Below are 25,634 nucleotides of genomic sequence, written 5' to 3' on the forward strand. Positions count from 1 at the left end.
CATTATGATAGAAAACACATAGGACCTTCAAGCAGAGTTAACTATTTAATAGACACAATGATTATGTGCCTCACAACATTGTAACTGTTTGAACTCAGGCTGAAAATTGGCTAAAGGATGAACAATAGTATTTCTATGTTCATGTCCACTCAACCAAGCAAAGGTTCGAACACATACTGTAATTACAAAATGATTCCAAGCCCCAGAAAGTAAAGCAAAACCAAAAACTGATTTATTTTGGGTTTTTTTGTCAAGACTCCGCTCTGACCAAAAATCTCACAACACCAACACCAACTGAATAACTTGTAAAATAATAATAAAAAAAAAACAAAACTGAAAAGTAGAGGGAAAGGAATATTACATCTCTGCATCATGACGCATGAAGATGCCTGATACAACTAGAGAGAAACAACGTGACTGCTCACCACAGTAGGGTGCACTGAGCTCTCCACTGAAACAGTAACGATACAGACTCTCACTGCACACAAGAAAACACAACAATGAATTACATTGTAGGTTTTTAACAACTAGATAAATGTTCTGCAACGGTCGAGACTGATAAAAGCATTTAACTGTGACATTACTGTGACATTCTGATTATTGTGGAATAATTAACAAATGATACGTTACAACATTATGGTGGCATATTTTCCATTACCAATGTTCATATCAATGTATAAAAATACTAATAAAAATCTCCCAAATTATTATTTTCTATCACTTATTCTTAGTGTAGATTATCATTCTGTGATCACAGGACAATATAAAACATTGTCCTAAAGCTGAAAATACCCTGAAATGTAAAGTAGCTCTATACTCACGACTATTTTTAAAACCTGTCTGATTAGAAAATAGACACAGAAACGTAAGCAGCCCGAAACGAAGACAGGACGCTATGGTCTATCATCAAGAGGAATTTAAAGTGTGGAGGATACTTGCTCTGTAGCCTCTTTTTACGTCTCTAAAAAAAGATAGTGGAGGACTGCAGGTTCCCATGAGAGGCCATTACAGGTGATCATCAGGGAGTACAGAGTTTGGTCACTGCAATTTTCTCACTGTCCATAATGACAGACCTCAAGGTTTAAAGGAATGACAGAGGGATGGCGGGAAAGACAAGTTGGGCAAGATTCTTGGCTGAAATGTAAAAACAGGGCTTCTTCAACATTTTCTACCAAGGGACTCAGAACCAGAAGTAGCAAGACATATTGTTCTTTAGTTTCCCACTAGCAGCATTGTTTGCTTTGTTTTGTGAGCCCAGAAATGGCTACACTTTGTGTTGTATTGTTATAAAACCATGTTTTATAATTGTATCATTATATAATTATTCTATCATGTACCTCAGATACTAGAAATCCCCAAGGCCTCTATTTTGTGTGACACAAGATGACTGCAAAACATATTATATTTGTAACTTCACTGATTAGTAACTTGCTGTGTCATGTCACAGTAAAATAAGATTAAAATCTGTGTCACCCCAGATTTAATTGTGTCGATGTGTAGCAGTTTTATTTCACACAGTGTCATCTGTGCTGTGTTAGCACCACTGCCACATCCTAAGCAAACAACGAGATGCAATAAAGCAGTTAACTATTGGTGACGGTCTCCGGCTAAAACAAACACACCCATACTCTCTCTTTTATTTACAGCAGGAGATCAAGAGGAAGTTGGACAGTGCGCCAGCCCTCTAGTACTGTAGTTGTAAGTAACAGACAAGGATTTGTGAATGAGTTACTAATGGCAGGAAAGCAGAGAGGACTATGATCTCAAGGTCTAAGAGAATCGTGGGATTCAGGCTGGTCTTCTTCCATATGGGCTCAGTCGGCTCAGACTGAAAACCGCCGCTCTTCAAACCCTATCACCAGACAAGGGATAGTTTTGCAAAGCTCTGGATTACATTCAATAATAAGAGTTTTTTTTTTTTTTTTTTTTTAAATTGTATAGTGCCAATGTTTTCGACATTGTGATGTTTAACAGGCTTAATGTTAACAATGTTCACTGTTTTCATGCTGACATGTGTTCATTAACTCAAAACTAAATTTATAACTGAAGCTGATGGAGATGTCATTAGTTTTGCATGTATGTGGTCACAACCCAAAGTATAGGACCAATTTTAAATTTGACCAGATTATGATCACAGATGCCTACATCAAATTTCATCACGGGGATCACCGGTCAGTAGCATTTGTCGCCAGGAAAACATGAATACTGGTTCGAGACTTTGTGCCAATTCATCTCATTGATGCAAAGTTATTTCACTGAAAAGGTGAAAAACTTTAACCTGCTGTCAGGGAAAGTCAAACAATCACAAAAGTGGTAACAGTTCCTCTCTCTGGGGACCATGGACCATGGATTTCAAACAATTTCTACCAAACCTCATTGAAAACCATCAAACAGCCATTGAGATAGTGCTGTAGAAAAAGTCATTAGGGGACCTCCTCAGGGGACCTTGAATGTCTGTACTGTAGTTTAAGGCCATTCAGCCGAAAGTTGTTAAGATATTTCAGTCTGGACCAAAGTGACAGATGGTCTCTGTCTGTCACACTTTTACAGCACACAGCTGTTATTCTTTTTGAATCTTCTGTTTTTCCTCGTTCTCTCCACACCCTCTGCCCCGTACAGTAGGTCTCATTGCCCATTTTCCTCTCCCTCTCTGTCCCATCCTCCCTCCTCTCCACTCTCCTCTTCCCCGGGGTGTGTTTGATGGACTGATGTTATTATCTCTACCTCCTTCATCCCTCCGTCTTCAAAGGAGGGAGATGACTGTAACTATCAAGCTTTAGTGTGCTTAAGAGACGCCCCGGGCACTGTAGTGCTCCACTCCCACTCTGAGTGAAGCTCGGCGGGAAAAAGGGGGAAAGCCTTGCGAGTATTTGACAAACTAGCAAATTGATAGGGGAAATAACCATACTCCTCCCTTCATTATCTACCTACTTTATACTGGAGATAGATGTCCCGCATTGTCTGAAGTAAATCAAGGTGTGTACTGGATGTGGCTGCAGGAAGCTGACGGGGGGAAGTTCAATAAATGTCAATGAAAAACATCAAAGTCTCAGTGAAGACAGATAGTGTGTGTGCTCGACATTTGAGGTGATTTATACTTGGAAATACAACACTGGGAAGGGTATATTTTCACACAGCTTATGCATCAGACACCTGCAAGTTGCTTAATAATGGCAGATTTCAATTTTCATTATATAGTGATTTAAAACAACATTCACCCTCATGGAGCACAACACTATGTCAAACTTGACATGAAACTGAAGACAAATTATTCTAGACCATCTACATGTTTAGCTGTCTGATAAATAGGACTTCAGTTTATTGTTTTCATTAAGATTTTACAGGTCTGGAAAAGTAAAATATAACTAGACACCTCATCTATGTGAAACACAGTAATATTGTCTGAGGTTCAGTCATTACATGTCACACCCACAGGTGAACAGGCAGCAGAATTAATCAGGAAACTGAATTAGTCACTTTTCCTCTACTTAGTCACACACAAAGTCGACTGCTCTCCGTCAGACAGCAGTGCTGCTGATTCTGCTTTCAGAAGCATTTTCAGCTGTTAAAAAGATCTGACACAATCTGTCTGCCCTCCTTGTCTCGTTTTCTTTTCCAACATGTACAAGCACACACACACACTGTATTACACATTCTGACTCATTGACAGACTCAACTGCAATTTCATTTCCTGCATAATCACATTTTTGTTACGCCTTCCTTTTCATTATTTATTCATTTATTTTGTGCCTTCTCTTGTAGTTCTACCAGTGTTTACCATGCTAACTTCATGCTAACTTCATGCTTATTCTGTTTCCCAGTCCACTAATCTTTGCTCTAAGGTCAGATTTGTTTTGTTTATAGGGTTTAATTTTTATTTCTCATCGTGAAAATAAATTCGACTAAAATAAATTTAAAGTGAATGTCTGACATTAATATTTCACTGCATCATCTCCAGAAAAACTAAATGCTCTGTAAATTAACATTTAATTTGATTATAATATCTGATCTCAAAACAACCTGTAAATATAGTGCTCTTTCATCGCGTGTAACATTAGATACTACAACACTCGCAGGCTGAAATTCCATGACATGTTTGTTTTCTCTCTAAGCCACTTCCTCCATAATCAGTTCCTCCCAGTCTGTTTCTGTGCAGAACAACAAACAGTGGTTTATTTGTTCAGTTCGGTCAAGCGGAGCGTTGATACAAACTCACCGAGTCATTTTCATGCTCTGTGTCTGGATGAAATACCAGAAGCACTCCACTGGAATTCCGCACTTCCCAGTACTGACTCCCACTTCTTTACATTGTTTTGTGTACGTGTTGGAGCACTACTAGCCTCTGTCTCCAACTCCCACATGCTGACATTGTTGTCATAGTCACAGACTGAAGAGTTAGCCTCAAACTGAGCACTTGACTGGACTGGATTAGGTTGTAAAAGAATAGTTTCCTGGTTTTCTTTTTTTTTTTTTTCACAAATTTGGGTTGAATGGACAGAGTGGACATTGGTCCCTAGTTGAAAAATACTGGAATTTCCTTTGAGTTAATATTATTGCTTTGTTACATTATATTGGAATTAACTAGATCAATGGTGAATAACAGAAATCCCTATTTCACTATGGACAAAATCATCACTTATGCCTTAAAATGAATGATGCTGTAAATCTCCATATTCCCTGCTGATAAAAGACGGACTCCAGACTCCAGTAGTAATGATGTGTCTCCAATTAATGATAAAATTACATAAACTGACAAGTGCAAATTTTCCATCCAAGAAATTCACTCTCTCCCGCTGCTTCCCACCTCAGCGTGGTCCCAGATCATTTAGCGAGAGCAGGAGATGTGAAGTGGAGCTCATCGTTTCTCTGCCTGTGTTCCCAGACGGCTACTGTGTCATTTAAGTTCCTGCAGTCAATACAAGTGTCTTGAGATAAAAGTAAAAAAAAAAAACCATACTTATTCGCATCATCATGCCCAGGGGGTCTGGCTGGTATCTAATACGTGTCAATAACACATGCTAAAGCAGAAAACTTGGCTGTTGGCCTGGGCTTTTAAAACTTCCTCTTCTTCCTAACTTCTTTGTCTAGTCCACACAGAGCTGTATAACTAAAAGCTTCTCATTCCACTGAGAGTTGTATAACTAAAAGGCTCCTGCCATTTCCATCCAAAGCCACCCACACATATTAAACGTTGCGCGGATTCGTTTACAGCAACTGAGAGCTTTCTGATTCAACCATCAAATGGTTGGACCCTACTCAGACACTGATTCACCGAGGGAACTTTTCTGCCTTAACTATCCTCAGAATCTTTGCCTTTTTAAGCCCAGAAAGAGCCAATATGCATGTTTAATGATCTACCAGGTATTAATTATTTAGCATTCAGTGGATTTACTGCACCATGCGCAAAAGTTAATGGTCTGAGCTGCTATTTCCACCTGGCCAATAGACAGACTGAGGGCCGATGTGGATACACAGTCAGAGGTTAGGATGAATGAATTACCTCAGCACTGAGTCAGTGTGTTTAACTTTAGCTGCAGCTTTTACTGTTCTGCTGGACTTTTCACTGAGGCTAAATAAAGACCTTTGAAAATGACAGTGTGAACCAGCGGGGCAGCTACAACAGTAGTGTCAGCTGAGGCACGCAATTGAAGTACTTTAAAAACCCTCTACACCAATGGCTGCAGTGTACATCAACATTGTACTTCCTCTGGGGCTCATACCTCTTTCAAATCTGAACACACAGACATCATACACATATATGACTTACACTTTCCGAAGATGATATTATTTGAAGTTCTCTTCAGTATTACAGTGATAGTCATCTGTACATCTCCAGGTACAGTGCATACATGAACTGCTAATTGCTAATTTTACATGTAATTGTACTGTAAACAAACAAACAAACAAAAAAACAGTGCTATAGTTGTGGCCAAAAGTGTAAGTTACTCAATCTATGTTTGCCATTTCAGTCCAATTGGTCAAACTATGATACATCATCAATCACTTAGATCTTGTGCAAGACGTTCTTGTGCAATTTACACAGGAATGTTGAAATATTTGGTAATCATTTATAAACCATTTTATGAATGAGCAAAGATTCCAGTGCCACGAGTAACCTCTCTGCAGCTAAGATGATGCCAGTTCCATTTAAGCCAGTGTAAATAACGGGCCTTTTCGGAAACTGTTTTGAAATGTTCCCATTACCACGATGCTGTAGTAATGTTTCTAACCACCTCTCTAACTTTATTTTGTTTGAAATTACCCCAAAATCAAAGACACAGTGCAGTGCAATGGATGCTTTTCAAGTGCTGAGGGTTTTGATGCTTAGAAGTGAAAACTGCACATTTCAAGAGCAGCGGAATGGGAGGAGAGAAAGAAAGAGAAAGATTTTACTCTTAATGAAGAAGCAGCCTGAGAGCAGAGGGAGTTGACTCACCAAGACTCTGTTCTCTGTCTTGTCTCCTTTGATCTCCAGTTTGACTCTCTTCCTCAGCGACAGCTTCACCTTCCTCCCCAATGCATCCCTCACACTCTCTACACAGAGACAAGAGAGGAGATCAAATGAGGAGAGATTCAAACAAGCATATCTGTGCATTGAATTAAATTGTACTTTTGACAGTGGTTTAATTTAAAAAATAACAAAACTCAGATTTTTACATAACGATTGCTATTCATCGTGCATTACAAAAAGCATCTTCCTACTTTGTAGCCTCTTTCCCCACAAACTCTTAACACAGACTCAATCTAAAGTAAATCAAAAGCTCAAGATGAGTCTGACTTTCAACATTTTAACATCTTCAGCAGAGCACAGATCACTGCACTTCTGCCTCAGGGGGACCAATTCCCCATATCCGCTTATTAGAAATAACATATTTAATGAAAAATGTATCAAGCCCAATTGTAACACGCCATGGGAGGAACGATCTTCTAGTTTTCATTTAATTTACTCATCAGGAGTCTCTCTTCTGAGGACTGAGATGTGAAACAGTCATCAGTAACACTGACAACAAATACAAATCCACTGTCTCTGACAGCAGTAAACTGAAAAACCCTGTGCTCATGTCCTGGCATAAATACTTGTCAATAATGGTGCTGTTATATCAACACTGAATTAGACAAAAACAATTTTGATCATTGATGAACTGTAACATTGTTTAACATTTTCTGGGTCCAGTTACTCAAATCTAAAGATTTTTTGCTTTTCTCATTTTTTTATCATTGCACATTAAATAGCCTATATTCTGAGTTTTGTACTGTTCCTCAGACCAAACATATTATTTGAAGATGTCATCTTAGGCTGTGTATTTTTAGCCGTGCTAGCAGGACGGCTCCTGGGAGGGCAATGTTGATAACTGGTTGATCTGCTGTTCCACCACTTTGGTTTGAATATCTCAACAACTATTGGATGGATTCCTGTGAAGACACTGCAGACATTTGTTGTCCCCAGAGGATGAGTCCCACTGATTTAGGTGATTCCAAGACTTCCTATGGCGACGTCATAAGGTTGACATTAGTGGGAAACATGTCAACCACTAGATGGATAGCCATGAAATTAAATGAAAAGCATACCTATTACCAACACAGTAAACTAAGATGATGAACATGGTAAACATTATACCCACTTAAGAATAACATAGTAGCATTTGTTATTGTGAGCATGTTAGCATGCTGGTGTTAGCATTTAGCTCAAAGCACTGCTATGCTGAAGTACAGCACAAAGCTGCTAGCATGGCTATAGATTCTTAGTCTTGTTTGCCATTTAACTAAAGAAATTAAATTCCAATAATCCACACATCAATCAATACGATAAAATACAGTTGGACTGAAATCTATAATATATGTATAATCAAATACACAATAGATTTAAATGAGCATTATTCTGAGTGTGTGTTCCACTGTTGAGATTGATTGTTCACACACAGTAGAAGCATCCACAGCCAGGGAACTGGCATAGAGAGCAGAAGTGGGTCAGCCGCCGCTCCACGCTCCTCATTCACCCACCACACAGCAGCTGATGCAGTCTGCGTGCACATGTGGCTGAGACAGAGAGGGATTCTGTGTGTGTGCATCTGTGCTGGCACGCATGTATCCACGCCTACAGGCTTCCTCAAACCATCGCCAGATCAAAGTGAAACTAATAATTAGGGAAAGTGCAAAATGGTTCATCTGCCATGCTTGAGCTTTGCTGAAGACACTCCACTGAGAATGTGCTGCATTTTCTGCTGCAGCATTTCTAAAACTCTAGCTCCAATACCCAAGAAGTTATAGTGACGTGTCCAGTGGGACTCTGCACGAAATGATTATGTTTTAATGAGCCTGGGCAGACAAATTAGTAGAAAAGTTACAAATGAGATTCTGACAGGAACTTTTTCTGTTCAAGACCAAGCACAGAAAAAGTTCCTGACAGAATCTCATTTATAACTTTTCTAATAATTCTTTCTTCTTTTTTTAAAATTCTTTTTTAAATTCTTTTTTTCCCTAATTCATTAAGACAGTGACACGAGGGGACATTTTACTAGCCAGCTGCCCTGTGGTTCATATTCAGCAGTTAAGCATGTGTGCAAGGTCACACCAGGTTACATTTCAGTGGGGACTCGTGTGTAAGGCGGGGAAGTGGGAGACCTATGGGCTTGTAAAAGCTTAAACAAGTAATTCACAAGCCCATAAAGTCACTCTCCTTTTTATAGAGATTTGTATGTTGAGCACTTTGTGGACTTTAGATTTCACGACAGAGGGGTGATCATGGCAAACATTTTGGAAGTGGAAGTGTTTTGGAAGTTTATTTCATAGAAATAACGTGAATTATGATTTGTCATACTATAGATTATGGGATACATAAAATAAATATGAATATGAGGTGAATGTTAACCATAAAGATAAAATTAAATCATTATAAATCACAGGACATGTGGAAGCTGTTTTTGTCTATTTTGATATTCTGTCCCATTTACTTTATTTTAAAGTCTCCTTTTTGGTCTTTTTGTCCAAGAATTTAACCCCCTTTGTACGACGCCTCATCGATCTACATTTCTCTGTGTGAATGCAAATAAAGACAAGACAGAATGTAAAGACTTTGATAGAAAACATATTCTAGGTTCATCATCTGACTGTTCTTTTATCCTTCTGAGCGAGTCAGAGCTCAGTGACAAGCACTCACAGTATCACGGGGATGAACAAACTGTCAGCAGGATCAGTTGTTCCTCTGTCCGACACTCTCTTCCTTTAACACATATCTCACAGACACAAACCAGTTGACCGTTTGGAAAAAGCAAACTAACCTAAGTTGTGTCTTTGCCTTGTCACATTATGGAAAATATTTCCCACACATCATATTTTCTTTTTCAGTGAAATATCTTTTTAGCAGTAAAATATCTGAATACGTGCAACTAAATGCTCCATGTTGGTTCATGGAAATCTGTTATGTGAATGTTTTTGTTTGTTGCATGATGGTGAATCACCAGCACCAGTGAATGTTTCAAACAATGGCTGCTTATATACCCATCCAGACAACACCACATGACAATAGGGTCATGCCAAACCGAATTCCTTGCGTTACGTCTGCAGTGTTGGGCAAATGAGTCAGCTAGAAACAGGAAAATCCTTGAAGAGAGAGGATGAAGATAGAAATCTTTCCCACTAAAGGCCTGGATGAAAACTGAATCATAAGAAATCTGCATTTCAAGTTCTGGAAAGGCCCTTAATCTCTCTACGGTGAGAAAAACACATAATTTGTCCTGTCATCTCTATCATAAGAGATATAGTGAGTTCCCTGGACCTCATCATTACCCAGATGACCTGTGCAAAGCCATAAAAAAGAGAAGATGTGCACATCCAAAATATTTTTCAGTTTTAGTTATACCGAACGTCAGGCTGAATAGAGAAATGTGCAGAATATGATGCACAACACATTTAGAAGAATATTTCAGTGTGTAAACACTGTACAGGTTAAATTAAAAATTGGAACAAGCTAATAGAGAATATTCAGTATCCAGTACTGATATTAGGTGATTTTAATAAACCCAAGGCCACTTAAGGGGGACCAAAAGGGGAAAACTGAATGTTAGGATGATACTACTCTACAATTTAACAACACATCAAACTGACATACTCTTGTCCTAACTGTATTAAGAGCTCAGACAACAGGCTGGATAACACAGACACCAACATGTGATAGCTGTATGAGTGTGCAAGGATATAAATGATAGCACAGACACTTTAATTGAGTAAAAAGGCAAAAATATTCTGTGACTCAGTAAGTAAATGCATGCCTGACCAACTGACTGCAAGACCTAGCAACATTTTCCTATAAGCCTTACTGCAGTATGCACTGTTTTTACATCTCTTACAAGGAAGAGATAGAACCAAAGGAGCATACAGGCTTGTGTGAGAGAGATGAAGAGAGAGATGGAGCTTGTGCTAGTCCAACATTGCACTGAGGTGTCAAAAACTGAGCTACACTGCCAAACAAAGAGACCCTGAGCTTCAGCCAAACAGCCTGCAGGACTGTAAGCTTTGTCCACAATCAGTACAAATACAGGAAGTCAAGAGGAACATGGCAGAATTTAGCCAACAGGACTGGGGTGGTGAGGCTACCCGGCATGTTAAAACTCCAGGCGAAGAGATGTGAGAGTGGACCACATTCATTTTGGGGGTGGGGGGTGGGGGGGGGAATAATCCTGTAAGTTATGCGCTGGGGGGATGACAGGCTGACCACTCACATCTAAACTATTTGGCTTCTCTTCCTAATGTAGGCTTCTGCAGTCCACATTACATTCACTGCACCTTGATTATCCACAGCAGTGATGCATGTACAGAAAGCTTCAAGCTTTACTACTGCAGCTGAAGCATTTACAGTCTCAGTGAAGATGTCTGCAGAACTAAGCAGGCTAATGTCTGCTTTGGGGAAATGTGTTTTGCTAACACCATAACAAGGGAAGGGATACTAATTATGACAATAAAAACTGGCCACAGGGATAATGGTTGGATCTTAGTAATAGGCTATCCCTCAGACAATAACACTACTATTGCGTCTCAGCACAAAACGTGTGGCTGTATTAAAAGAATAGAATATATTATATGTCTAGGCTACAATAAGGTGACTACAAAACTTGTTAACAAGGGAGCACATGCAGGCTGTGGGCTCCTGTGAGGAACATGACAGAGGCAGTTATCAGTGATTGTTCCAGTCTGAACACATGGCTACAAATGATCCGTGTCTCCGCTCTTACCCAGAAGCTCTTTGGGGACCTCTGACACTTCCTCGCTCATTTTTGCTGGAGATAAAACCAAAAAAAACCACGAGAGTTCAGTCAACGCATCGAGCAGCCTCAAATACTGAGTTCACAGCCAGCGAGAGGGAGAAGTGTCAGGTGGTGCCGCCGCAGCCGCTGCAGCCGCCGCCGGTGCGTTTCTGCCGGTTACATGCTCCTCTGTACAATGTGTCCGCGTTTGTCCGGGCGCATCTCTTCTCGGTTTAACCAGCGCTGGATCAGAGGCTGTCTGGTTGGGGGGGGGGGGGGGAGAAAAGCCCGCTAAAGTCCTCTTAAAATCATGTTGAAACCCAGCAGACCCTGCGCTTCAGCGAGATGAAAAGACCACCGTTCACGCACATCCTCTACCGTAAAGCTGTCGGTAATACGGTACCAGCCAATCGTGGAGACCGGGGCCCCTCCCCGCTCGGTGATGCGACAGCGGGGGAGACGATGCGATGCCGGGGCGGTGTGGCGTGGCAGGAGGGGGCGGTGGTGATCGTGTCAGCCCAAAATTAATGAGCACCCTACCAGCGGTGCCCAAGCTGGGAAGCAGGGACCCCTAGCGGTCCCTCAAGGGGGCCCACGGGGTCCTGGTCCCATGCTTTTATTACACCACAGTGGAGAGGGCGGGTTTTTGTGCCTTAATATACCAACACAACGTGTGATAGATGATATAGCCATAACAATGGTTACCTATAAAGTCAGCTGGTAGGAGTATAGATGGAGCCTAGTTTCTAAATCAGCGAGGGAAAAGCTTGGGAAGTTTTTGGATAAAAACAAACAAACAAACAAACAAAAAACAAACAGAAATAACCTGTGGAAATAATAGGGATATATAGTCTACAAACACCCCCCTGACAAACACAGTGAATGGCACAAAAAGGGCATATTAATGTAAAGTCATTTCAAAACGAAAAGCGTTTAGAATAAGTTTTATCAAGATGCTCCACTGTTAATGACAGACAGGGAGCACTTACTTGAAACAGGCCATTTTGAAGACTTGAAAAATGTTTCGAAATGAAGATATTTCAGTCGACAATGACCGAGGAGTAATACAGGTAGGAGGGCGACGCCCTGTGGTGGTTTGGTTAAATTACAGCCAGATCGTGGTTTTCTTGCTTGTGATGGTCAGAAACATTTTAGATAAGGCTATAACATGCACTTTATTTTGCTGCTGCGCCTGGCAGGAAGAGTTTTCAATTTGATTTCACACAATTTTACACAAGTTTGTATATTTTTATAATAACATTTATTCATAGCTCATTCTCTTATCAAACATAATTGGTCATTCCTATTATGTAACACTTGAGTCATGCCCTAATCTGATGTTCAAGACATTTGCATATTTAACATCTATGTTTTGTTCAAGTAAGGATAACCCCCCCCCCCCCCCTTATATATCTGAATGAGATTTGACCTAAGTCCATGACACACAAATGACACTGAAGGAGACACAGGCTGTCAGTTTAAAAGTATTTTTTAACATCTTGTGGATTGCAGTGGTCTTGTAGAATCCAAATTCATCTGATTATTTAACTACTACTTTAACTCTTTATCTCTTCCATCAAGAGAAAGTGTGTATCATCATGCTGCTCATGTGTCTCTCATATATCACCTCACAGTTTTTTAAGCAATCACAAAACAGTATTTATATAAGACTATCACTCGGTCAATATTTTATCAAACAGGCAAATGAAAAACATGATAAATACTTTTGAAATGAGCTGCCATATCACACTGTAAATCCAAAAATAGAGGTATGTACTACTCCTACATGTACCATGGACTCTGTCAGTTTTATAGAGTGCCTCACAGACCTAAGCTACAGCCTGGGCTCTGCTGCTTTATCTCCAGAAGTCTCTTCTCCAGTTTGTCTGCCATGGAGCTGAGCTGTGAGGCCTTCAGCATCTGAGGCACTTTTCTCAGCTGCTCCTCTGGAGCCTCGGCCAGCCACTCTCTGATCTGATGCAGGAGAGGACCCCTCTGTCTGGGGACTGACTTATCAATGTTCCTGTTCGACGGAGATGATGGTTTAGTAGCGTCTAAGTAAATGAACAGGCGAAGGGAGCAGTGGAAAGGAGGCAAGAAAAAGAAGGAAGCGGAGAATTAAAAGAGAAGTGTAGTGTAGGCTCACCTAGAGACAAATTTCTTCAGTTTCGCCACACGCATCCTGTGCATGTTGAAGAATCCAGAGAGGAATGTCCTGAGAGTCTCACCTGGAAAACAAAGTTAAGTTTGAAACTCAGTTTTGTTTTGTTTTTTGTCTTATCAAAAATACCTTCCTGGCGTCAAATTCTGTCATATATATTATAAATGAGTGTTAGGTACACACCTCCATTTGCAAGGTCCTCACATGAGCCACACACCGTGTCATGGTAAACTGAGCCGGAGAGCAGCGCAACCTGTCCGCTTGCGCACTCCTGATGTTTCACGCAGCTTTCCAGCGCAGAGGACGAGTTGGAGAAGTAGCCGTCGGAACACATTTCACAAACAGTGTCCGTTTGCGACGTACCTAAAACATGGCGACAACACATTTGGGGTCATTGCGATGTTTTACGCTACAGTTGTGGCTCCGGAGAACCCGACTAATCGTGCGTATTTGGATTTCTACTTTAACCTTAAACCCAGTGTTTCAGACTGCTACTCCTCTAAAACACAATGACCGGTGCATTATTTATTTGATTGTTGGATTTCTTTACGTCTTAAGACTTAAAAATCTGTACATCAACAGTGATGTGGTCATTGATGCACCCCGCACATGCGCTGCTGAAATGTCGACCTGGGCTTTAATCGATCACACTAAATCAAAACATAGAAATCACTGAGCAAGAGAAGACAAGTACACATTTGAAAACATCATATATAGCCAACATATCTTTCAGCAACAACAAACATTCCCAAGCACAACAAGACAATGTCTCTCCTCAGATACATACCTTTCATCTGAACGCCTCGTCCAGGCTCGCACTCTGAGTGTCTGATACAGAAGTCACTGGCCCAGTAAAAGCCTTCTTTACACCGACAGACTCTGTTGCTGACCGCCGAGCACTCCGTTTCCACCTCCTGGTTCTCTGTGCAGAAGTTGTTGCAGTACAGACATCTGGGCAGGTAGTTCCACAGCTCGGTGAAGTGGTGACTTCTGCACGGCGCGCACTGAGTGGGCGTGGTGGAGGTGCAGTGAGCAGTCATGTGAGTACCTGGTGGACACTTGTCACAGGTGAGGCTTTCCCCGGTGTACCGGTCCAGGTACTCAAAGGTGGGAACGGATTCCACCATCGAGGGGCCGCGGAAGGCGTCAGAAAGCAGGAACAGCATCGGTAGGAGGAGCTGAGGAGAGGAGGAGATGGTTAGTGTTCCTGCAAGTATTAACAGTACTACTACTACTACTACTATTACTGCTACTAGCCAGTTGTTAGAGCCGAGTATTTCTGATACCCCGCAGCACTTCTACCTGCCACATGTAAAACTGAGCCATGGCATCACATGGTCGCACAGTTGACCATCTTGAGTTTCTTACAGCATCATCATCCTCTCAGGTGGATCAGACTTTATTTGTCCAATCACCTTTTTTTTTTTTTTTTGGTCGAATAGCATCAATGTAATGCAAACAAGGAACACACGTTGGATAAGTGTCTGTGAATTTTTTCAGAGACCTAAAATGGAATTGTTTTTCACATTTCAATATTCACTTGCAGCCAAAGAACCTGTTATATCTGTACATGTTAAAAAGTTTTGGTACATTTCCCATTGGAATAATGTTTGATAAGATAAAAAGCCTCACGTTCTTTAACTATTTTCTTCTTATTATAGATAATTTAAATAGTCTTAAGAATACACATAATAGGTTAATTTAAAAAAAAATGTGTTCAAAATTTTGACAGCCTCTACATTTGATGATAATTTGGATCAAACATCAAAACACAGAACATTGTTATGCAGAACACTCACCATGCTGATGATGTGCATGTTGTCACTTCTGTTAAAGACGGCTTGACAGAGGGATCATTTTTATACTGTGCATACAGGAACTGTTTTAGTGCGTGGGTGTCTGTGGTCGTGCATAATGACTTGGGTTCTGTTCGAAAGGTCAAATCATTTCCATCTTTTATGTATAGATAGAGAGAAGCTGAGGTTTGGATCCACCAGCTTAATAACATTGAAAAAAAGTTCTTAGGAACTATTAGGTGGATGGTTACGTGTGACAACAGGTGAAGCTGTTATGTAGTTCTAATTCATTGACGTGAAATCAGGCCAACAGTTTCCAGTTCCCTCTGGTCTATGAGAAGAAACTGATTTGCACTCGTCACTTACAGACTTTAGTTTACTGCTTAGGGGTCTAATATGCAAACTATTTAAATGCAACTTGTCATCCTCTTGCTCTCTCTCCCGACACTTTCTATCCTGCTCTACTGTCAGCACTGTCAAGTAAAGGGAAACACGTCCCCATAAAAGATGTCAAAAAATAAGAAACCTCAAATCATTGGCACAGTATGAGGTTTGTGATATTTTGTTTACATTTCCCCTCATGTGTTTTCTTTTGCTAAGTCTGATCATTTTCTTTTGACCATGTTAAGCTTTTAGAAATGAAAAGCTTGTGAAAACACCAAATTATTTGGCTCATGTTCAATAATTTAGCTGCACGAAATGTATCTGAATCCATAGGAATCTTCCATGCTGCAGTAATATGGTCAATCTCATGACGCAGAGGTTGTGAAACCATTACATTAAAAAAAAAATTAGGAAAATATCTGTTTTTGCACAACTACGTGAAAAAGACATCTAAAATTCCCCCAAAGCTTTCTTTATTGTGATTTGCATGGGAAAGTGGGTAATCATCATTTTGATATTTGAGAAAAACCCAAAAATATAAAATTTGTTGATTTCCCCTAAGGTGGTTGTTGTAACAGTCTAAAATATGCGTCATTGTGCTTAAGTCACCTTTTTCTTGTGAAAAAAATGTCAGTGAGTCACTCAATGGTATGTTCAGAATGACAGTGTGCTGATTCAGCAAATTGAGATGAATTCTTTAAAATACGGTAATGAGTCAAACGAGACTCTACTGTCTCTCATTTCCTCCTGTTTTCACAGAATATGAGAACATAATTCAGTCATCTCAGGGTGTGTTTATAATTCACAGATATATTGTTATACTGAACTACTGGTGTCTAAACGTTTTGCTACCAATAAGCCAGAGAAAACTTTTAGGACTATAAAAATGTTTTTCTTTTAAATCCCTTTCTCCAGCTAAGAAAATAATCCTAACTTCTCAAAAGCATCTGTGCTTAGTTTAATTTCTTCTTAACTCAAAGCAGCTGCACAAGAATTTTACCTGAATAAGGTGTAAAATTAACAAAGTATTATTTGAATTAAAAAAATATGGCAGCTTCAAATTTGCTATTGTGCCCATCAGTCTTTATCCAATAACCAAAACATGTTCTTGAAGTGTTTGTAAATTTATTAAAAATGAAAAACTAAAATCTCTCATTACAAAAGTATACACACCTTTAATTCAGTATTTTGTAGACGATATAATTGGCGACAGTTATTTAAAAAATATATAAAATTAATAAATATAATTATCAAATGGTTGCTGACCAAAAAATAAATAAATGCCAAATAAATCTAGTCAGTCTCCACAAGCTTTGCTCACCTGGATTAGGGCAGTTTATTCCATTTTTCCTGGCAGATCCTCTCAAGCTCTGTCAGATTGGATGGGAAGTGTCTGAGCTACCATCTTCAGGTCTCTGCACAGATGTTCTATGAGGTTTAAGTCTGGGCTGTGGCTGGACCACATCAAAGATAGTCAGAGACTTGTCCTGCAGCTTCTCCAACATTGTCTTTGTTGTATACTTTGGGGCATTGTCCTGCTGAAAGGTGCACCATCACCAGCGTCTCCACAGGTTTTGTGCACTCTGGACCAGGTTTTCTTCAAAGACTTTCTGTGTTTGGCAGCATTCACCCTTCCTCAATTTGGACTTCCTCAATTCTCACACTTCTCAGCAGCAGGACTCCAGCGGAGAATATACAAACTGACATTTTTGCAAAGTTGTACCAGTGTAAGGTCATGTGGCTCAGCAAGGCATAACATAACATGTACTATAATAGAGAATTTTGTCCATGCTGCTCAGCCCTAATATGACACAAATATTTAGTTGAACGTTTAATGTATTATGCATGCTTGGAAGTGTTTTAAATCAATCGCTACACCAATGTTTAGTAATGAAAAGCTCATGTTTATATTCTGGCCGAACAAGAAAAGAGTCTGAAGATCTGTTTCTAAGTTAATTTATCCTGTGTGTCACTTTGAACAACATGATGGATCTAATTTTTTTCTTTTACCTAATTCAAACGTTAAAATTAAATGCTCCCAGTGTTTCTAACTGTGTAGAGTGCACAACACGTCTCCATGGCAACAACCTGTTAACATCTCTGTGCTGCAGGCCGGGATGTAGCCCATAAAAACTGCCCGAGTGTAACTGAGCTGCACACTCATGGCGCATAGAGCTGGGCCTTTGACTCAGATGAGCAGGTTAGCTCACAGTCACCATCAGAGGAGGAAATACACTTCAAAACCAAAGCTGATACTGTTGATTCATCAGTAACTTGTCGAGAAATTTTCAGACGAATGTGTCTTTTAAAAGAACAAATTGGTTACACATGGAAGTGTTTGGTAAAGTGGATAAAGATTTATTAGCTGCTGACCAGTGGCTGGTGGTAATGAGTCCTAATAGCTAATATTGTTTACAACATTAAAAGAAAAAAAGCAAAACATTAGAAAAGGAAATTTAACCTGTTTAGTTTTACTGTTCAATCACAGCAGAAAAGACCATTCATCTGTCTGCCAGTTGCTTATTTATGAAAACAATGCATTTTTACAAACTGATTTTAATCAGATCATTTGACATGAGTGTTCACAAGTTAAACAAGCTTAAAGAGGACCAGTCAAGCATATATACAATAAAGATCATACACTTAATAATATAAAAGTGATAAAACAAAATATAAAACAAATATCACCTCATGAACTTGCAGCATTTTGAATCCAGTATTTCTGATGAAGTAATAAAAACAAGCCTTTACATATTCAGAAAGTAAAATTATTTTTAAATAGAAAACAATTGCACTCCTTTGTACATTCATAAAGCTGACAATTTATTAAAAAAAGAAAAAAAAAATCTGATGAGCTTTTCTTGCCAGCAGTCTTGAACAAACCAACAAACAAAGGAAAACTGTAGAAAATACATGTATTTCATTATGAAACCAAATCCTTCCTCTCAAACAGTGAGAAAGCAACAATAATAAAAACACAACATCTGCCAGCCCGTCTTCCATAAAATAGTGTGCTATTTACATCTTAAATAGTTTTTCTTTTTTCACAGACTCTGGTCAAAAAGTTTCCAGGAAACATTTTTTTTTTTAAACTTTTTGTTTAGGTCTGCCTGGAGTACACAGATGTGTGATAGTGTTTTTCTTTATCTTAAGGCTTATTAGATTTATAACTGCAGACAGGTGCTATACACTCAGGGAGAGGTTATCAGCATCCCTTATTACCTCATATAATCAAAACCTGCTTATTTTGGCAAAGAAAATCAGAGACGTGAACAAGAATTATTTCTTCCCATCTTGCCTTTATGACAAAATACCTCTAGGCTCCAGGTGCATAGCTTGATATCATACGGTGATATCTTAAAGACCTGATATCATGTGACTCATGTCTGTTACTCTTTCACATGCATTTATCCCCCTATTCACTGTGTGTGTGTCTTTTTGTGGTTTTGTGTGTTGCCTATTTGCCAATGCATTAGTGTCTTTCCTGTTTATACCTCACATTTCCTTATTCATTTAATGGCTTATGAGGCTTAAAACACAACTCATCCTGAAGCATACTGACAAACATCTTCTCATACATCTTGTGTGTGGAGGTGGCTCCTATGATGCGGCTGATCTTCTTCAGGCCCTTCAGCAGATAGCGCGGTGCCCCCTGGCTGCGCAGCACCCTCAGACTGTGTGACAGACCTTTGGCTAGATCCAGGTCGTAGTTTGCTGTCTTCCAGAGGTGAAGAAGCTCCAGGGTGTACTGTCTGGGCAGGCAGGAAGAGACCACAGCCTGGATGTCTTCCTGCTTAACTTTCACCCCTGGCAGGCTGTTGGCGACCTTCAGGAGGTCATCTAGGGTCAGGTTCCTCAGGCCGTTGCAGCGGGACACTTTCCTCTCACAGTGGTTCACACCTGGAGGGACAGGATACAAACATTAATACACAGTTGCAGGACTTGAAATGAGAACTAGCTAAAAAACAATGCAGATTTTGTTTGTACCCTGTATGATGCCATAGAGTTTGTCCTGGTCTTTGTTCTGCTCCCTCCACAGTCGCAGCAGATGGAGGACCTGCTGCTGAGGAGAGCAGGCCTTCTTCAGCCTATCCAGGCTCTTACGGTCCACCTTCCGCCCCGGGAGACTCTCCAACAGCCGCTCCAGTGGCACTGAGGACAGTCGCGGCGAGGCTAGATTCTGGAAGACTGCCTCCTCACACAGGGTCACATCTTTAAAAACAGTTTTAGATTTTTACATTATCATAACATACAATAAAAAATATGATAATGTCGATACATATTGCATGAAAAAAAAATCCTTAAACTAACTGTCGGAGCTTCAGCTTAAAGCAAGAAGAAATAACAATATTGCAAATAAAGTTGAACTCTTGAGCAATGTTATGTAACCCTGATCAGTTCAGCACACTCTTTGCTGCAACAGTCTTATTTGACCGGGTGTGACCCATAGCTTCATGGTGGCATATGTTAGCTAATGAAAGCAAACTTTAAATAGATATTGCTGTGTAACTGACCACACTGAGTCAGTTCACTGATGTAATGACACTTTTACCATTGACCAGCCTTTGTTACTTGTGGTCAAAGTGAATGTAAACGCTACGTACACTGAAATCCTAACCTGAGCACATGAGAATGACTGGGAAACAGGTATAAAGAGGTAAATGTGCTTCCACTGTTTATTCCAGGCAGTTTAACTGTAAGCTTAGCGGATGGTAGCTTCACATAGTGCAATTGAACCAAAGAGCAGTACTATAAAAATGTTTCATTCATGGCACAATAGGTGATGTTTAGACTAGACTAGACTTTGGTCTCCAAGTGCCATCAGCCTATTGTATGTCTGGATTTGTTTATGTGTGTTTGCATTTGTGCGTGTAGAGTGTTGCCTTGTAATGTGACCACAACAGAAACAAGGATTTCCTCTCTTTCTGTTCCCCATCGACAGCAAAGAACCACTTCTGACATGGGTGTGAGCCTGCCAGTGTTTCTCTGCACCAAAGTAATCAGAGCAGCATGACCTACTGAAGTGAACTGATTTGAGCTGTCATGAAATTTGCTTAACTTTACTGCTGGGTTGCACCAAACATACCCCTACAATATTACATCGGTGTGTGTCCTACATTTCTGCAAGCCAAGATCTCCTGAGCCTTCCTTATAAGGTAGAAGTATTTTTGTGAGGAGCAGCATTTTCTTTTCTTTTTTCTTTTTTTCTTTTTTTGAAAACAGAGAAGCTTCAGCTGTACCTGCTCTCAGTACAAACAACCTAACACCAGTTATATATCCAGGAAAGTCAAAGCTGTCTATACAATTACAAAACATTTCTGTATTGGAGTGTATGTGAACATATTTTCTGATTGATTTGCAAAAACATGAGGGACAGCATTAAACATGAAAAAAAATTGTTACCGAGGTTGGTGTAGTATGATTGAGTTTAATGTGAGGAGGATATTAGCCCTGTTTCTCTGATGTCTGGATGTAGTGAATGTGGTTTGGTCTATAATTGACACTGACATCCTGGTGGTTACAACAAAATCGCATAGCTTTGGGAATCCCAACTGTTCCAGGATTTGCTGCAAGCAGTCTGTGGTTGTGTAGTTCACAGAAAGACAATTTGTGAATAAATGTTGGAAAAGAGCATCACCCTCCCTGGGGTTTAAAAGTAATTTCCGACTATACTGTACAGGATGCATGAGTGTGCCCGGGCCTGTCTACTTGTATCTGTGTGTTCTTCAGTGACTGTGGTTTCTCAGCTCCAGGGAATTCATTGTCATATCTGAGGCTTCTCCAACAAAATTAATTGTCGGCATCTGTCATAGTTAAAATCTGAGTAACAAAGACTAACCGACTCATCTCTCATCTCATTCCTACTTGACTCAGTTTCCTCTGTTATTGCAGCTTGAGGATGTGACAGTTAAACAAGTAATTGATCCATCATGGATCATTATGACATTAGTGCTTCAAACACCCCATTCAACCCTTTACTCTGGCTTTTCTCTCTTGTGTTGGTTTTCAGGCATGCAAGAATTTGGAAAAGAATGGAATCTGGACAACAAACCTGACCGAGGAAATTCCCTGCATTCAGGAATGAAAATGACCACTTGTCTGAAATAATTCAGTTCTGGCTGATTTTAAATTGTTGACAATTGAGGTTTACTCAAAATCAAAATCACATGTGTGTGTGTGTGTGTGTGTGTGTGTGTGTGTGTGTGTATGTGTATGTGTGTATTGTGTAGGTACTGTACAAATGAGCTCTACTCTGATTGCAGCCTGCTTTGGTCCGAAAACTTCCATACAATCACTATTAGAGATTAGGTCAGTGCTACAGTAAATTGAGTTCTCACCAGTGTGGCACAAAATGTGATGCTGAGAGCACTCCAGTGTTGCCGTCTTGTCCTGACTGCCACAGAAGCTGTCTGAAGTGGACGTGCCCCATCTCAGCGTCTTCAGACCCAAATCAGAGCAGTTTCTGTGGGGCTGACACGGCTCGGTGGAGGAGCCGCCGGTGGAGAAATAACCAGCAGGACACTGCTCACAAACAGTGTCACTCACTGGTGTACCTGGAGGAGACAGACATAGTATATTGGTAAGATTAATTTTATGAATGAAAACATGATTGTGAAAGAGTTTAGACAGTTTAATATTTTTGGGTCATATTTTAAACTATGAAAAAAACACATACATCATACAGATTTTTCTCATCTTTACTATCACAAGTTTCATCTTATACATCTCAGCATTTTTCAGCATGTGAACATGATGGGCAGCGTTTAGCTCCTCAAACATGATGATGTGATTCCAAGAACTACAACCACAGTGACATGTGACAACCCGTCACCAAGACAGATAACTGTGTGATTCTGAGAATGACTCACACTGCCCTTACCCACTACACACAACACTACCTTAGTTTCTATATCTATAGCTTATTTCCTCTAATACTATCACTATAAATCACTAAAATCAACAAAACCCCAAATTTCTATTAATATGTTAATTTTTTGTAAAATAAAGGCTATAAAATACAATAAAACATGAGTGAAACACTTCTCAGGCCTTAAGCTAGAGGAATATGTTCAATACTTATATGTACAAATTTATCAAAATATAAATGCATTAAAAAGATGAAAATAAAGTGTCAATCTAAATTGACTGTTAGGAAAAGAAATCTGGAATACTATATTATCACATTATAATATATGTAGTAATAAAGTAACAATATTATTCACAAACAATATCTGAAACAAATAAGACAAATTTACTGCCATATCGCACATTATATATCTTCAATTATAGGTATAAATTTATGTGTTTATTTCACCATTACTAAATGCTGACCTTCTGGTGTAATACTGTGGCCCATTTATCTAACCAAGAAAATGATCACACCTTAATTTACAGTGATACTATATTATAATATTCAGCAGTTACCATGATACCTTTACTGTAAACCATGACAGCTTCTGGTACATGACGTACAGCACACATGATGATATGACAACCAGTGTAGTGGGTCACATCCTCATTTTTATTCTTATTGCTGAAGTGTAGAAGTGAAAGCGTTGTGGGAGGATGAGCTATGCTTATATCAGATTTAACCTTTGACAAGTTTCCCGCTATCAGGGCACGACGTGTTCTTTCTTGAAAACATTTCACCATTTAGCTTTAATGCATGAAACCACTAGCTGATATGCATACAGCAAAGCGCTAATGTTTCCTGCACCACTGATGACAAAGCATGTACAGTACAGATCTGAGTACATGCAATATAGTTTCATATGCCGGCATTAATCTTTTTTTTCTAAGAATTTCCGCTGTTGGTGCAAAATCAGCATTTTAGCACTTTACCATCATAAGAAATAGTTCACAAGTCATTTAAAGCAGTGGTGCTAGCTCTACTGTCTACACAATTAGGGGTATATTAATTAACTAAACTGGCTACAATTACATGCATAGATTAAAAAAACAATACAATGTACAGGTAAAGAAGAGATGAAAGGCTTAGTAAATTAATCAATTAGCCTGATTGGATGGAGAAAAAATAATGTAGCAACTATTTTGTTATTATTTTTCAAACAAAAATGATAAAATCATTGTCTCAGCGTTGGCAATTTGGTGTTTTTCTTCATCTTATGAATAGTAAACTTAATAATGACTCGATGAATCTGGTCAAATTGTGTCTACTCTTAGCATTATTTTCATATTGTCAGTTTGCATTGTTTTGTCTGTTAACTTTTTGTGCTGGTATCTTAGCCAGACCAGGTTTCCAACCTCATTGGGACTACCTAGTAAAATAAAAACGAAGTGTATAAAAATAAAAAAATATCTTTGGATTTCTCTGACAAAACAAGCTATTTAATGACATTATTGATGGGCATGTTTCACTATGTTAAACTATACAGACCAAACAGTTGATCAGTCAAGAAAATAACTGCAAGATTAATCAATAAAAACTGTTGCAGACCTCATATAAAGGAAAAACATTACTTGTCTTATCCATTCAATAACCTGTTAGTTCTCTCTCAATCACTGTGTTCCTCTGTGTCTTTCCTGGTTATACTGCTCAATAAACCCAGTTTCCAAAAACATAGATAAACAACCTAAGACTTTAAAATCCAAAAAGAGATAGAATTAAAACTAGAAACAGACAGACCAATAGAACAAGGACTGGAATCATAAAAGGCATGTGTTGTTAGGAGACTGAACCATGGTTTTTCTAACATCCTGTGGTTTAAAGGTCTAAACCACAACTCAAGGCATTACATAATAAGGCCTTCTGCTCAAGGAGGGGAATCCCCTGAACTGCTGTCTCATGTCTGCAGTTTCATTAGACTCTCAAGTTTGATTGTAATCCATGTTAAAGGAATTTATGGGAAATGTTGTGTCATCTTTGAGCAGTGTAAATGCTACAGGGGTCAGATACTGTAATAACCAGCATCCATGGAAAATGTTGTTTCATCTATGTAGATTTTGGTCTCAGATCTAAGATGAAGTCATGAGAAGTATAGTGCCAGTTCGTGCTGTGATTCCAGTAGAAGTATCAGATTCTGTTCACTGGAATGTTGAAATTCAGCACGAGTCTGTCTGTATGTTGCCCACAATCACTAATGATGCACGCAGAAGAGAATCTGCAAGGAATATCAGGTCAGATATCCACCATGATAACGACATCCATGGTTAATAACTAGCTAAGAAGATATGATAAGAAGAGAGGTGCCACATTTCCATTTATGGACAGTTTCTCTAATTGTAGACTGATGAATATCTGAACCTTGAGATGACATAACCCTCTCAGCTTTTTGCAAATCAACACTTCTTAATTATTAGTCATCTGAGCTCTTTTTTGTGAGGCATGGTTCACATCAGCAGATATTTCTTGTTAATAGCAAACTCAAAATGTCACAGTAGCTCTAACCAAAGATTTAAGTGTTACTAGTTAAAATAGATTGTGTTTGTTCATAATAATAATTTATACATAAATGGACATAAATCCAAAGGTTTCACTTACTTTGTCTTTCCACTGTAACTGAGTCCTGAAGTGATGGTCTGTCTTAGTTTTTGTTAAGACTCAAACAGCAGCAGCCAGAATGATCTGCTGTTCTGGGATCTTAATAAAAGATCGTTTGCGCAATGACTACAAAGAAATCTTTATGGCAGACAAAATATTTGAGTCTGTTCAGGTTAAGCTGGTTAAGCTCAGAGAAATCTAAGAGGAAGCAAAACAAACTTGTTCGTGTCTTTAATGTTTCCTCTTTAATTATTATGTAAAATATGCATAATGATGTATGAAGAGGAACAAGTAATAAAGCACTCTGCAGAAAATGTCATTTTCTCTCGCCGATTTTAAAACAGCTATCACTGGGAGACGATAAGCTAGATAGTCATCTCTTTTAACAACAGATATACAACATCATAATCATGTATTTATTATATATAGTATATCACCATCACTGTCACCATCACCTGCTGATACTCCTGCAGATAGGAGAATTTAAGGCAGCGGTGCTTGACTTTTAAAGAAACTTTTTCGAAAGAATTTACTACTTTAGGATTGATTTT

The 25,634-nt window shown here is 39.2% G+C and overlaps 3 protein-coding genes across 9 annotated transcripts in view; all 3 read right to left on the reverse strand.

Annotated features, from left to right (window-relative positions):
• Window positions 1-11,742, reverse strand: part of LOC139612731 (F-actin-uncapping protein LRRC16A-like) — a 73,135-nt gene extending 61,393 nt beyond the window's left edge. For 2 of the 4 annotated variants that reach the window (XM_071468643.1, XM_071468642.1), the window contains exons 1-2: window positions 11,229-11,742; window positions 6,437-6,534 (exon numbers count right to left, since the gene is read on the reverse strand). In XM_071468643.1, the coding sequence (XP_071324744.1) occupies window positions 6,437-6,534; window positions 11,229-11,268 (138 nt within the window). In that variant the 5' untranslated portion in view covers window positions 11,269-11,742. The remainder of the gene's footprint in view (window positions 1-6,436; window positions 6,535-11,228) is intronic. The other 2 variants (XM_071468641.1, XM_071468640.1) reach the window with 1 other exon arrangement.
• A 622-nt stretch (window positions 11,743-12,364) lies between these two features.
• Window positions 12,365-15,253, reverse strand: LOC139612733 (tumor necrosis factor receptor superfamily member 6B-like). The gene is made up of 5 exons (XM_071468649.1): window positions 15,201-15,253; window positions 14,189-14,579; window positions 13,585-13,764; window positions 13,387-13,468; window positions 12,365-13,263 (listed from the first exon to the last, which is right to left on the reverse strand). The coding sequence occupies exons 1-5, from the start codon at window positions 15,216-15,218 to the stop codon at window positions 13,062-13,064; spliced, it is 873 nt and encodes a 290-aa protein (XP_071324750.1). The 5' UTR covers window positions 15,219-15,253; the 3' UTR covers window positions 12,365-13,061.
• A 2,832-nt stretch (window positions 15,254-18,085) lies between these two features.
• Window positions 18,086-25,634, reverse strand: part of LOC139612732 (tumor necrosis factor receptor superfamily member 11B-like) — a 79,143-nt gene continuing 71,594 nt past the window's right edge. For all 4 annotated transcript variants that reach the window (XM_071468648.1, XM_071468646.1, XM_071468647.1 and 1 more), the window contains 3 exons: window positions 21,920-22,135; window positions 19,569-19,793; window positions 18,086-19,481 (listed from right to left, as the gene is read on the reverse strand). In XM_071468648.1, the coding sequence (XP_071324749.1) occupies window positions 19,087-19,481; window positions 19,569-19,793; window positions 21,920-22,135 (836 nt within the window). In that variant the 3' untranslated portion in view covers window positions 18,086-19,086. The remainder of the gene's footprint in view (window positions 19,482-19,568; window positions 19,794-21,919; window positions 22,136-25,634) is intronic.

This window comes from Trachinotus anak, unplaced genomic scaffold (assembly GCF_046630095.1).
Source record: "Trachinotus anak isolate AG129_WGS33_773 ecotype Australia unplaced genomic scaffold, CSIRO_AGI_Tana_v1 ptg000032l, whole genome shotgun sequence".
NCBI lineage: Eukaryota > Metazoa > Chordata > Actinopteri > Carangiformes > Carangidae > Trachinotus > Trachinotus anak.

What these genes read in the sequence shown, in the direction of transcription:
- LOC139612733 (XM_071468649.1), bottom strand. An exon ending in ACGAGGCGTTCAGATGAAAG is followed by an intron (nt 13,765 to 14,188) that starts GTATGTATCTGA and finishes GCCATGTTTTAG; the next exon opens with GTACGTCGCAAACGGACACT. An exon ending in TGAGGACCTTGCAAATGGAG is followed by an intron (nt 13,469 to 13,584) that starts GTGTGTACCTAA and finishes TTTGTTTTCCAG; the next exon opens with GTGAGACTCTCAGGACATTC.